This window comes from Stomoxys calcitrans, chromosome 2 (assembly GCF_963082655.1).
Source record: "Stomoxys calcitrans chromosome 2, idStoCalc2.1, whole genome shotgun sequence".
Lineage (NCBI taxonomy): Eukaryota > Metazoa > Arthropoda > Insecta > Diptera > Muscidae > Stomoxys > Stomoxys calcitrans.
The window spans coordinates 221,585,065-221,600,212 of NC_081553.1; the positions used below are offsets into that span (position 1 = coordinate 221,585,065).

The window sequence follows — 15,148 nt, forward strand, 5'->3', positions numbered from 1 at the left end:
TACCCATGATTGTTATAAACCAATTGGGAAGAAATATAAAAGTTTCGTTTCAACTACAACTCACTATGATCGATGGAAAGGTGGCAAACGCATTAACTGGCGTTATGTCCAATTGGAGATGCAATATTTGTGGCAAGAAGAATGGGCAATTCGAGGACAAGTCTGATGAAAATTTAGTAAACGAAAATGCGCTCAATTTCGGTATTTCGCCCCTGCACTGTAGAATTCGATTCATGGAGTATTGTTTGCATTTATCGTATGACCTTAAATATCGGACTAGCCCTGGAAACCGCGATGTCTCTGCTAGAAACAACCAAGATCTTCACAAAATGAGGCAGGAAGAGAAGAATCGAATCCAGTTGGAGTTTAAACAAAAGGGACTTATAATAGATAAACCTCTTTACGGATACGGAAGCACAAATGATGGCAACTCGGCAAGGCGGTTTTTTGAGGACCCCGTATCGACATCTAAAATAACCGGTCTTGATGAACACTTGCTAAGACGATTCAAAGTGATTTTGGCTGTAATCAATAGCAAAAAGATGATAAATTCAACCAAATTTGAAGCTTATAGTAATGACACAAAAAACATTTTATCTGATTTATATTCGTGGAAAGCTTTAACACCGACAGTACATAAAGTCTTACATCATGGCAAGGAAATTGTGGAATACAACATACTTCCGTTAGGAGAACTTACAGAAGAAGCTCAGGAATCCCGTAATAGAGATGTTAAACAGTTCCGGCTTTTCAATACCCGAAAGAGCACCAAATTTAACCAAAATTATGATTTACTTCAATATTTATTGTTATCGTCTGATCCGGTACTATACAGCATCAGAACTAAATGGCTACCAAAAATATGTGACGATATAGATAAGGACGATCCCGATGCCATTCAAATTAAAGAGCTTTTAAATTTTGATACCTTAGATTATTTGGTAGAGAATAAAATCAAATAATACAAAACTAAAATGCTTTTTTATTTTGGGAGTAGCTAATATACATATAAACGCACGCCGATGCGAAGTGTTTTCGCTCTAAAACACATATTTTTATTCCAATTTTTTTAAACTTTGGCAGGAGACCTTTTTTTATTCTAACACATTTGTATTGTAAACCCTGGGCAAATCTATCAATGTTTTAGTGTAGGCCCCATATAAGGTTCCATTTCACAAATAGACATTTTTATATAGAGTTTAATGAAGTGTAAATGAATTTTAGAGTAGATAGAATCCGAGTTGAGAAATGTTTTATACATTGTTGGAAAGGTATGAAAATTTCCTTTACGATAAGGTATGTTGCGTAAATATGGCTATAGTGTGTCATGTGCAATTAGGACAACAAAAACAAAATTTGGGAAATTCGACTTTTTTGAAAAATTGACTTTTTTATTGCCGGTTCCATAAAATGGAATAGAATAGAGATATTTCCATGATTCTTTTTGTGTTTTGTAGAAGAAGTGTTACCAAATAAAAGTTTATTTAACATCTTTGCAATAAAATGTGACGTAATACTTGTTTTTTAGCAATGAATATAGCACTACTTGAAAATTGACTTTTTTCAGTATTTTGATCGCTACGATCTCATTTATGGCTAGGATATGGCGAGACATACCTTAAAATGTTGGGAACATTTTAAGCTTTCATTTAAGTTCAAAAAAAGCGAAAAAATCCCCGTGGAACTTTTTTTCCAGTGAGAAACTTTTGAAGTTTAGTAAAAAAATTGGCCATTTTGGTCTTAAGATAACGGTGTTGTTTGATATCGAAATTAGCCAAATTAGCACTTAAAACTTTTCTTAATACCTCGACTTTGTGAAAATGGAAAGAAATGATAATGCTTTGACGGCCAAAGTTTGCGAAAACTTAAAGGAAATGGGAGTATCTTTTTTGAAAAATTTTGCAATTTTTTGACAAAAAAAATATTTTTCATATTGAAAACGATGCCATTTTTAAACCGCCAAAGATATTCACGTGATTCCTTTTGTATTTTATGCACACATATGCTGGCATAATTTGTGTGAAGTATGAAGTTTATAGCTTTAAAATTGACGGAGTTATTTAAAAAACACTGAAAAAAACCAAGGCCAAATTTTCATATTTTAAAATTAAACAATTCATAACTCCTTAACAGTACACGATGGCATGGTACTTTATGCATAAGTTTTTTAGATCTTGTCAAGCTCTTTCTCTAGAGTCCTAAATCATGTAAATCGGTTGAGTAGATCAAAAGTTATGGCCCCCAGAAGCTTGGAGAAGTCAAAAGTGGTCAACTTTGACACCCTGTAGCTCACCCTGTATTAAAGATATGGACCAACAACAGCACTTTTCTGAAAGCCTATGTCCTCCTCTACAAATGTCTAGAACATTTTGTATGGCTAAAATCAACAGATAAAAAGTTGTAGACTTATTTCCAATTTTTTTGCCATTTGGCCCACTGTGCGTCGTCCACGTCATTACGAACCCTGGATTAGTCTACCTATCGCTGTACCCAGCGCGACGATAGACGTTGCAATAACTAATCAGACACAGAACCTTAAGGATATTGCAGACCTCCAACGGAAAGACGCTACATCCATCTAGAATCCTAAATTGTTCCGTAATCCCAAAACTCAATTAAGGCTCTCGCCTTGGAGCCCTTATACCAATCAAATCCATTCGAGTGTACAGAAGTTCCTAGGAAAATCGGGGTAGCCTTGGCTCAGATATACTTTTCCAGAAAGACGACTTCGAAACCTTCAACATGAAAGGATTCCCATGACAACATCCAGCTCCATTAGTCTGCTGCCACTTTGCATCGCATGCCCAGCAAAACAGAAGAAGGCATATAGTTCGAGGACCGCTAGGTTGCCGAGTCCCTCAGCCTTAAAGTGCCAACCCTACTTACTCTAGAGATCAGCACCGCTGCGGCATGCTGTATTTTTTAGATCTTTCTGCGCCGCATGGCACAGCTGCATGGAGCTCATTGGTATGCCAGACATCCATAGTTTAGAACTGGTGGAACTACTGCCGTAAAATTCCATTGTGCCGCCGCCGGCCTTAGCCCTCAAAATTCTTCCTATCGAGTAGAGACAGAAGCAGTGCTCATTTAGTCCACTTCAGACTCTTTCCTCGGGGTTTCTTCTTGAGTTCAGTTTCAATTCTCCCCACAACAGGTTAATCAATACGTCGTCTTTCTAAGGTTTATGCCAAGTTCATCGGCCTTCTCCCATATAGACAGCGTTTTCAATGAGACCCATAATAGTAGAGAGATAGGGGCCAATTATTATGGTGATAACATCATCCCCGTTGGAGACCGGTCTATACGGGGGCTACATTTTGATATTGCCCAATCTGAACACCGTGCAAGTCTTTATTAGGAAGTCACTTCAATCGCCCAAAACAGACTACGGCCCCTTAAATAAGTTGGTCAGTTAAGATCTACAAACGTTTAAAGCACTTTATTCCCGTTTCCAGGAGTTCAGTCTTAGTCTAATAACTTGAACAAGTCTTAATAAGAAGGTCAACCATTCGGCCAAAATGGATGAGAAGCCATTATAAAGCGGCCAGACTTACCATCATTTTACGTTTTTTTATTCTTCCTACCAGGACTCAAAATTTGGACTACTTGTACTTGGTTCCACATGTACAGATCTTTATTATGTCATGCCGTTTGGCCAAAACGGACGAGAAGCCATTATAACAAGGAGCCCAGCAAAGAACCTACAAGCATTTTAACTTTTTTTTCTGACTTCCAAAACTCAAAATGTTGACTCACCACTATATGGACATACCACTAGCGACTTTTAGTCTCGGAATCAATTAGGTATTCACATCGTTCGATCAAAATGTACGAGGGGCATATTCACATCGTTCGATCAAAATGTACGAGGGGGCATTGTATGAGACGGTCTATTAAGGACTTACAAACACTTCAAGTTTTTTATTCTTCCTACCAGGACTCAAAATTCGGAATATTTGGTTCAACTTGTACTTGCACAGATCTTAGGTCGCACCGTTCGGCAAAAACGGAAAAACAGCCATTATATAGGGTGGTCAGCAAAGGACGTGCAAGCATTTTGAGTTATTTTAATTATCATTTCCAAGACTCAACAGGTGACCTTACCTAAGGATATGGATATGGACATGATATGGACATACCACTTGCAACATACAGTCTAGGACTCAATTAGGTATTCACATCGTTCGATCAAAATGTACGAGGGGATATTGTATAAGAAGGCTTATTGACGACTTAAATGAATTTTAAGTTTTTTTTTATTGTCTTTTCCAGGACTCATAGTTTCTTCGACTACCACTTCCGTACTAAAAATATTTTAAGGTTACAATACAAGCTAACATAAATCCGCTTCCACGAGTGTAAGGTAGCTATTGGGACTGTGATATTTCATCTTGACAATTGGCGAGAATCGTGTTGGTTTAAAACAGAGGTAATTAGAGGCCTTCCTAGTGCAGAACTTAGCATGGTCTCTATGCGCAGTTTTCTTTAACTGTATTTTACGGGCTAGTTCGGAAAAAATCTAATTTTTTGCATACCCCCTAATTTTGACCCCAGGAACCCGAATATGAAGTCTTTTTTGGGACTCGGGCCCGTGGACTCCTCTAGGGGCCAAAAATCCCCTTTGAGGGGAAGTAGTCCAACCTAGGCTACATGGGTATCAAATGAAAGGAATTGATTAGTAGATTACGAATTTACAATCAAATGCCCAACATTTTGACCCGGGAAGGACTTATGGGGTCTTGAGAATTTTTGTGTTTCGGCCCCTAGGAGGTCCACGGGCCCTAGACCCAAAAACGGACTTCATATTCGGGTTCCTGGGTCAAAATTAGGGGGTATGCAAAAATGGATTTGGAACTACCCCGTAAAATACAGTTCAGCCAATTTGAGGACCATATTGTCCATATTTCGTTCAATATCACTTGATGCGGGAAAGGCCCGTTTGGGGGGCCCCCTTGGACCGAACCCCAAAAACGAACTTTTTATTCATGTATCTGGGGGGATTTTTTTCGATTTTTTCTGCAAATTTCTGCTTAGCTTTGCTTTTTTTAATTTTTTGTCATTGTAATAAATACTTGACAACCTTCAAAATTCCATCTACTGATCTTTCCCATCGCTACATAGAGGTTCATTATTATATTTTTATTTGATTAATTTAATAAAATCCATATTTCCACATTGCTTTTCCCAAATTCCTATAAAACATTTAAAATTAACAGTCATAAACATCCCTGTTTTTACCACTGCACAGAGTTGCTTTCCACAACTAACAAACGCTTACCAACACTACATGTAGCCAATTCACCCTTCGTCATGCCAAGAAGAACAAGCATTGCAATTTTTGTTTTGACATTTGGGGTTTGTTGCGTGCGTTTGAGATTAAATTATACAAATAACATATATTTCAATTATTTCCCATAGAATATAAGAATGTCTTCACATTCAGCAACCAAAATTGATCAAAAAGAATATCTTAAACGTTACCTGTCCGGTGATAAGGTCAAGAAAAAGAAGAAAGATAAGAAAAGTAAAAAGTCCAAAGACTCGGCGGCGGCTACGGTTAAAATAATAGACGATGATTTGGTGGATGCTGAAAATGGTCTAAAAATTGACGAGGAACTATTGCTGACTGGTGAAGATGCTCCCCAAATTGTTGGCGAATACACGGAGGACATACACAATGCTGTAAAAAATGTACCCAAATGGAAAAGCATAGTCATAAAAGATGAACCAGAAGATGAAAATGGCAGTAGAGGTGGTTCATCCGCCTTGAAGGAAGAAGACTTATGGGGTCGCAAGGCCTCTGAGATTAGAATAAAACAGGAGGTCAACATTAAAAGGGAAAAGAAATCGCCGGACAATTCACCACCCAGAAAGAAAGAGAAGAAAAAACAGTCCAAACGTAGTCCAAGCAATTCACCACCAAGCAAAAGAAACAAATCACCATCGCCAAGGGGAAGAAGAAAATCATCGGAGTCGCCCAGAAGAAGCAAACGTAGCTCGTCATCAGATCCATCGCCACCAAGAAGGTCACGTAAGCAGAAATCGCCTGAAACTAAATCCAGGCGACATGAACGTTCGATGGATAATAGTCCTCCTAGAGGTAACCCAAGAAATCGCAGGTCGCCAGTTCAATCACCAGCAAGAACAAGTCGCAAAACACCAAACCAATCTCCCCCAAGAACAAGCCGTAGATCACCAGACCAATCACCTCCAAGAAGAAGACGCAAATCTTTAGATCAATCACCGCCAAGACAAAGAAGAAATTCTGATAGTTCATCTCCTAGAAGAGCAAGAAAATCACCTAGGCAATCACCACCAAGAAGAAGAAGGAGAAATAGTTCCTCAGATAATTCCCCACCACGTAGAAAAAGAAGAGATTCTGATCAATCACCTCCACGAAAAGGCGGCAAAAGGTCAGCTGACAATTCTCCAATACGCAGAAGAAGGGACTCTGATCAATCACCTCCAAGAAAAGGTGGCAAGAGATCACCAGATAATTCTCCACCACGCAGAAGAAGGGACTCTGATCAATCACCTCCAAGAAAAAGTAGAAGGTCACCTACCCCTCCGCGCAAGAGAAGAGATTCTGATCAATCACCTCCCAGAAAAGGTAGAAGATCCCCAGATAATTCCCCACCACGCAGAAGAAAAGACTATGATCAATCACCAGCTAGAAGCCGCAAGGACAAAATGTCACCCGTCAGAAAACCTAGAAGAAATTCTTCTGATCAATCTCCACCCAGGCGAAAAGACATAGTAAACAGAGAAACATCACCACCACAGCGTTCCATAAAAAGAGAAAAAATGTCTCCCCCTTCACCTTCACCAACACCACAAAGAAAATCTCGCTGGGAAAAAACCTCCAGTGATTCACCACCACCCACCCATAAGCCTAAAACCACCAAAACACTGGATGGCAAAAAGGCCGGCCTACAAGATGCCCAGGCTCTTAAAACCGAAAGCAATGCTCGACGCCAAAAGGAGGATGCTCTATTTGAGAAAATGTCCACTGAAATATCTGGACGTGATGCTGAAATTCGGGTGCGCAAAACTGGCAGGGAGGGCCGCAGAGCTCGTGAGGCACGCGAAGAAGATCCCGAGGAAAGAAGACGCAAAGAGGAAAATGATAAGAAACGCAAAGAGCATTACGAACGTTTGGGCAAGGGCCTCAAACAGCTGGAAGACTATAAGAATCGTAAAGCCGAAATGGAATATGAAGCCAGTAAACCTTTGGCCCGTCTTGCCAACGATGAAGATCTTGAGCGTTATCTGAAGGAACAGGAGCGAGCAGAAGATCCCATGCTGGAGTATATGCGACAAAAACGTAAAGAAAAGGAAAAGCAATCGAATGAACCCAAAAAGCCCATCTATGAGGGACCCTACCCGGAAAATCGTTTTGGCATACGACCTGGCTATCGATGGGATGGTGTGGATCGTTCCAATGGCTACGAAAAGAAATGGTTTGATAAACAAAACGAACGAAGAGCTAGACAAGATGAAGCCTATCAGTATAGTGTTGAAGATATGTAAATTAGAAATGCTTGAGCTCAGCTGCCGTTTGTTTTACTCACAAAAAGGGAGTATGACTGTGAAATAAATTTTTAATTTTTTTTTATGTACATAAAATTTTGTTTATTTTTTTAGGGCGATAAACCATTTTTAACATCTTAGGAAACAAGTCCTTTTTTTATTAGATGGGTTTTATTGATTCAGAAATTTCTTCCAGGACGTCATACAAAAATAAGTGTGAAAATTTAACTTTAATCATTGAAAAATTGCTCTTCCAGCGAATGATCCTGGGCCGATACCGGAACCTAAACCCGACTGCAGTGAGTGGCCACTTTCCGTTTCTATTTAGACATGTCCGTCTGTCTGCCCATATTAGTTCGTGCAAAAGGTACAGTGATCTGCCATGGCGGACACAATGAGTAAAACTTCTGTTCTAGCCAATGACAGTAAATCGATAGACTTCTTCAAGAGTAGTTTGGCCCACATAATCTTAAAGCGCTTACATCTCCCAACTAGTGATCATTTGACAACCGTTACACTTTGGGTCTCATCTCAATTTACTAACTTGCATGCCGCTGGAGGCATACACCAATAGGATGGGCCAATTTTTGTAGAGCAAATCATAATCTGCAATAGATTCCAAGAAGTTTGCCTAAAAACATAGGGGTCTCTATGGTAAAGAAAGTCTGGAGGAGCTTCCAACCATTAAAATCACTCGGACCTGCTACAGGAGGCGGACTACCAGGCGCTTTATCTGGTCGCTTCATTCACAGCGAGCCTAGGACTTGAATATACTCCGTAAGCCTGACAGAAGGCAAGGGTGGTGTTTATACCCACGTCTGGCAAGCTTTGCGAACACCAAGATCTATAGACCTGAACGTCCTTATGCCACCGAATTGTTCAGATACAAGCAGCATACCTATGTTAAGGGAAAGTTGGTTTAAACCGCCCTGTATGAGATGTACGTTTTGGTGGTATGCTTTGACATCGAAGAGGCTTTTAACAATGTTCGAATCCTGGCGAGAACATCATGACCATTTTCAGCGGTGGTTATCCCCTCCTAATGTTGGCGACATTTGGAAGGTATTGTACCATTTGGTATGGCAGCCATGTAAAAACTTCTCCACAAAAAGGTGTCGCATTGCGGCACGCCGTTCCGACTTGGCAATGAGAAGGAGGCCCTTATCATTGAGCTTAAAAACTTGAATCAGCACTCATTGGTATGGAGAAGTTTGCCCTGGGCAAATTTGCAATTGATACATGAGATAGCTGACTAACCACATGCAGCCTGCAAAGTTGTCCCAGTTGCAACGGGCTAAGTAAGGATGGCATACGGAATGGAGGTGGGGGATTGAACTTCGTGGTACACCACTTCGTGTTGAATAGACTCATCTTACCTGCGCCTGCCACTATGTATATTCGAATATAAATAGGCGAGAAAAAAAAAACTCTAAACGCCCCCTACCTGTGAGATTATGAACTAATTTGCTATAGGCAAAAGCAATTTCTTTAGGTTAGGTTTGGTAAGAGTGGCAGTCTTTGATAGACTCACTTGGACAATTTTAAGTCCATTGTGATACCCTAGTAGCGACAGACCAAGTCTTCTGGCAGGAATCGAAACAACGACCCCTGCACTGGTAATCCAAGCACGCTACCAAGTCGGCTACCGGGGCGCCCTAGATACAAACAAATATAGCCCACACAAATTTGGTCAGCAGGCGGGTCTTGAGATGCTCTATCCAGTCAAAGAGGCTATTCGCTCAAAAATATCACCTGACGAGGTCGAATATGACTCATATAGGCTTTTACATTTCCTAATAAGGTCGAATATGGCCATTAATAGAAAAAAATTGGTCCTGGATAGAAATGTGGCCACCATGGCTACACGGAAAAAGCTGACCATCCACCACCATCGCCACCTCCACATGGAAATGTGGCTACAACAACAAATGAAGACGAAATGTACATCGGTGTTCACCTCTTATACTGGCGGATAATCGCGGAAAATCAGCGGTATAGAGAGTCTCAGTGAGAGGCCGGGCGGCACCGGCTCTTGCTTAAATACTGAGTGCCTATGGTATTCGATATGTTGAGGCGAGTTATTGGCGCTTTTAAATAACCATTGGCCATAACGTTACCTTGTCGATCGGTCCTATGGACCGGAACGAGTTTGCTCACCTACGAAAATGTGGCTTCAACAACAACAACAAAAGGTGTTCGACTGTCTCCAACTTCTCCTCGTCATCCCAAACCCTGCAGCTGTCTGTCTAAGTCCAGAGCGAAGTCTGATCTGTCGTTTGCTATGACCAGTCAGGACTTATATTAACAATCACAAGTCATGCTTCCTTAGCCCCAGCATGAGCTACGTCCTGTGTTGCAAAATACTCGGTGACATTGTCTTTGCCACCCTCTTTCCTGGTAGATGGATGTTTAATCTATCACAGATGTCTTCAACGTAGAGGTCCGGAGTCATCATTTTAGAATAGTCCGTAAATGACTTAAGTCGTGAGAGTGTGGAATAGAGGTAAGGTAGAGGTTGAACAGTGCCGGAAACATGGCATGGTTTTTTGAGAAACATTTGTAATTGTTTGTTGTTGACTAGGATTTTGCAACTCCTAGGTTAGTTTTTTTGTGACTCTAATCATTTTTCCCACCTTACTGTGCATACATTCTCTTTTGTTGTTGTTGTTTTAGCCACATTTTCATGTGAAGGGGGCAATTTTCGTCAAGGTCGAATATGGCCATTAATAGAAAAAAATTGGTCCTGGATAGAAATGTGGCCACCATGGCTACACGGAAAAAGCTGACCATCCACCACCATCGCCACCTCCACATGGAAATGTGGCTACAACAAGCTCCTGTAGGTAAACAAGCTGGTTCCGGACCGATCTCGCAGGAACAAGGTGACCATTGGTTATTTAAAGGCGACAATATCTCGCCTTGTCATATCGAGCATCATAGTCACTCAGTATTTGTGCAGGACCTGGTGACGCCCGGCCTCTCACTGAGTCTCTACTATCGATATCACTGATTGCCCGCGACTGCCGTAGCAGCTACTGCGTATGGAATATTCCTCTATCCGCAACATGTGGACGCGCCCGGTAGTTCGCAGCTAAGCTTATCGTGACAAAAATGAACACTTCACAGATTGGACTTCAATGTTCCAGCCTATGTGGTGCTCACATCTTTCCCGTGCTGGGCATACATTCTGTCTTATCAATGTTGCCTTTCGTAAAAAGGGTAGAGGCTAGAGCTGCAGATTTCCCAGTCCTGTGTAACCCTTGTGGCTATCGCCTTATTACCAAGTTTTCTGCAACACTATCTCAGACTAACCACTCTTGAGAAACTATTAAGCAACATTTCTTAAACTGGATTTTAATATAAACAAAAATAGAACTTACCATCTAACACCAATGTTTCTTTACGGGTACATTAATAATTTATAATTTTTGTTTATTTCACTATAAGCACTGGTACACGACTTCTTATTTTTACAAATTTCACTAGTCAATTATAGCTAAATTAACATCAGAATCTTAAAATCTTTTTAAATGTCTTCAAATTCTTTTATAGATCAACAGCACAGTGATCATTGTTCTTTATATTTGGGTCTGCACTAAACATAATGAAAAAACTTTGGCGGTGGGCGATTAAGCTTAAAAACGCCGATGATTCACTAATAAAAGGTTAAGTCACTTGCAAAAACATAAAGTGGATAGGCCCCATGAACATCATTAAGATTGTCAAAATCGGCCTATTGTGAATGTTAACAAATGTCAGGGCCGAATTACCGCATATGTGAAAGAGTAAAATCGTTGGAAATCTCTCTATTGTGAATTATGTATATTTCAATTTAACGGGAATTTTAGAAATTTAAGAACGCGAATATATATATCGATCTTTATTTATCAAAACTTTGCAAAAAAAAAAAAAGATGTATATACAAGTGGTGTAACTTCCGATACATACGAGTTGAAATTTCATTCGATACGAAAGCGATCACGTATGCGCTAATTCGGCCATAGTATTTTTTTCTCTTACAAGATTCAGCATAATGCACATCCACGCATTATTACTCTTTTTATCTCACATATTTTCCAAATAAGTCTTGAAATGTTTCAATTTTGTGTATTTTATTAAGTCAATTTGAGTTTGAATATGAACAGTCTCACATTGCAAGCAAGTAAGAAAAACGTTAACAATGACAGGTTTAATGAGCTTAATGATGAAAATTCAAAAACTTGTATGTAGGCTTGGCTTAACCTTATTCAGTGAATCCTGTATATTGCCCTTTTTTATAGACGTGTGTCTATATGTATGCTCGATTAAATAGAAGCTAGAACTAATCGAATAAGTTGCATAGTTATTTCAGACTCCATATGTCATATTAAATTTTTCATACGTGTCACACGATGTGCACAACTTTCAAAGTTGGTATTTTTTAAATTACATAGGACATGTTTGATTGTGCAATAGCATGGCGAAACAATTAAAGGTTGTCTCATTTGTACAACAATCACAATCGCCATCTTGTCATCAAGCTGATCGACGTTTTGCCAATACACCCAGAGAAATATGTGTGCGTGTGTGAATACGTGTGCGTACATGAGCGGAGAATATGCGAGAAAGAGATGACAACAAAGAGAATGCAAACAAAAATTGGACAACTTAAAACCGTCAATCCTGGCCGACTGTTAACAGCTGTTCGCGTGAGATCACCTTTTTAAATCCGCCTTGGTTTAATAGGAGCTTTAGTAAGGTCAATGGCTATATAAATTTTAACGGACAAATCTTTAAATGTGAACCACCCTTAAAACCCTGACCAATATTAACGGTTTCTTTTTCCCTTTATTGCTTAGCACTGATATGGTAACATTTCTATGTTTTTCTTTGTTTTTATTTATTTGATACGGTCTGGCAACTCTGGAAAGTTTCAAAATATTTTTGTTATTCTCCCATTCCACTCAGTTCCTCAATAAGAAGTAAGCATATTGGCTGTTGATTGAACATTTCAACAAGTCTATACGAAATTTAAGCAAGATTTTAATTATTAATGTGCCAAAGAAGTGAAGTGAAAAGTGTGCCTTTTTGTAAGGAAGTCAAAGAAATGTGGAAAATATTAAAAGTGTAAGAAAAAATGGTGGACCATTAAAGAAATCCATGAACAATGGACACAAATACAGAGGTGAGTTACAAAGATTGTGGCCGATGTTAAAAGTTGAACGCCGTTAAAAAGTAATTTGGGTATGAGATTTCCAGGTGACGGCTAGCAGAATTTTGAAAATTTGTTGGAAAAGAATGAAAAATGAATAATTGGAATATTTTAAGCGTGTACGTTCTGAAATGGCAAAATTGCTTAGGATTTAAAATAAAACATATTTATGAACTCCAAGAAACATTTATTTAAAATGAAATGACTTATTTTGTTTGTTTTGTTGATATATGATTATTTCAAAACCCTCCTCAGTGGGATGTGCTGCAACCTAAGCAATCATGGCGAAACAAATGTTAGTCCGGCTTGCTAGGTATGAACGAGTAAATTATAAATATACCAAAACATTTCTAGAAATTGGACCAGGGGAGGACCCAAGGGATTTTAATGTAGTGAAGTCCTAACCCGGGCAATATGGGTATGAAATGAAATAAAAAAAATGTTAAATTTATGTGACAAGCATGAAAAAGTGCCGCCGGTGGAAAACGCATGATTTTTAGACACCTCGGCGCTTTTCCATTCTTGTTACATAACCTGTTACATGCTACCTGTAGACATGTTGTTACGACAACCCTGACAATCTGGGGATATCTGGAACTGCACCTTCTGATTTTGAGGCTCCAGAATTCTGGCCAAAGAAAGTGACACTCACGAAACCTGAACTTCAAAAAAGAAGTTCATATCAGACTCGTAACTGAAATGGGGGACATTCTTCACCGGTTTCCTCTTGAGAGTAATTTGCTATTTGGTCTGGTTTATAAGGAATTTCAATTATTCTTGCCACAAATTTAAAATTTTGCAAAATATTCATCGAATTCATTCTACATTCGGAACAATAAATTATGTTGGGTTACAATTCGTTAAGAGTTTTATACAACTAAAAAATTCTATTAAACTCTGCATAAAAAACTGTAAAGCCTGTAAAATTTACAAAAGCCGTGTTAGAAGTCAACTCATGCCGCTCTTCCCACGGAAAGATTCAAATTTTCGACACTGTTCACCAACACTAGAGTTGACTTTGTAGACCTTTCGATCTAAAAACGTCGCGACTACGTTCTGCAAAACTACATAAAGGATATGCAGCCATTTTTGTTGGCCTTTTTACACAAGGTGTTCATCTGAAGGCATGTTCAGAACCTTCAACTGAAGCCTTTTTATCTACCTTCAATAAATTGTCGGTCGAAGACGTTTTCCCAGCTAATTTTTTTTCAGATAATGGCACCAACTTAATAGGGTCCAGTAAATCACTAGCTCAAGAATACCAAAGATTTTTCCAAATTGTAGAGATATCTGTTTGTGAGAAGTATAGCTTGCAGTGATTTTCCCGGCCTTTAGACCTCATCATGATCCACATATGGGCGGACTGTGCGAGCCAGCAGTAAAGAGCATGAAGACTACTCTACGCAAAGTTGCTTTCAAACAAAATTTTCAGTTGGGGAGTTTTCGACAACTCTTGAGTGCACCTTTCTTTTAAGACGTCTTGCCGACGCGGCTTGTTGGATAAGGTCGCTAAGGGTTTTCAGGGGGAAGATTCAAATGTGCGCGTAGCTGGGATACATGTTGATGTCGCTGCAGAGAAACAAACCCATCCTAGATCCGAACGTTCCCGAGCATTCAACAAGAAAAGAGATTCCATTCAAAAGCTTCCACCCCGCCAGCCCTCTAAAAACCTATGTAAATGACAAACTGAGGCGCCGCTCAACAGCCCACATTTTTCTCTAACTCTAGCGCGTGCCCTCATGCTCAAGTTTCCTGAGAAGACAAGGATTCCTCTAAATTCATGTTTTGCCCAAATCGTCATCATGAAAGACCTTGTAGATTGCTTATTTCTTCGGACCGCAATGATTGAAGGCAAGGAGCATTACACGATTAATCTTCAGCCCTACCCTTCAGCGAAGATTCAGATCAAATGTTGTAAGAAGCAAATTGGGATAGTTAGTGGTCAGAATCGTATCACCATCGGCTCTCGTATTCAGTAATCCCTCAATTGTCCGCATATTATACGATCTATGTGGCTTCTGGTGAAAGGGAAATGGAGGATTTGAGAAGGAGAAACAGTGCTACTTCATCTTAAAAATGTCCCCATATCCTTTTACGGGTCTTGTGTTTGAAATTTCATAAAAAAGTTGGTCAAAGCTTGATCTTTATAAACAATTTTATCAAAATATAATTTTCATAGGAAATTTTTTTCAATTTTGACTTTTAAATTTAATTCTAATTTAATTTTCATATAATAAGATATCGCAATTGGAACTTCAAAGAAAAATTTTTCGATACATATTTTTCTTCATATTACCTGTTGCTGGCGGCGTCAAAATTGTTTCATTGGCTTTGAAATGTATTTGCCTAAAAATTCATTTGGTGATGGTATTTTCTTCCGTGGTCTATATTTTTAATTGGATGATTTGCATTAGTGCCATGTCATCT

The 15,148-nt window shown here is 39.2% G+C and overlaps 1 protein-coding gene across 1 annotated transcript; it reads left to right on the forward strand.

The window, feature by feature from the left end:
• Window positions 1–5,322: 5,322 nt before the first annotated feature.
• LOC106085884 (BUD13 homolog) lies at window positions 5,323–7,620 on the forward strand. Its single transcript, XM_013250329.2, has 2 exons — window positions 5,323–5,355; window positions 5,419–7,620. Exon 2 carries the CDS (start codon window positions 5,428–5,430, stop codon window positions 7,528–7,530), a length of 2,103 nt encoding a protein of 700 aa, XP_013105783.2. The 5' UTR covers window positions 5,323–5,355; window positions 5,419–5,427; the 3' UTR covers window positions 7,531–7,620.
• The last annotated feature ends 7,528 nt before the right edge of the window (window positions 7,621–15,148 follow it).

Excerpts from the sequence above, each read along its gene's own strand:
- LOC106085884 (XM_013250329.2), top strand. The coding sequence starts at position 5,428 with ATGTCTTCACATTCAGCAACCAAAATTGATCAAAAAGAATATCTTAAA.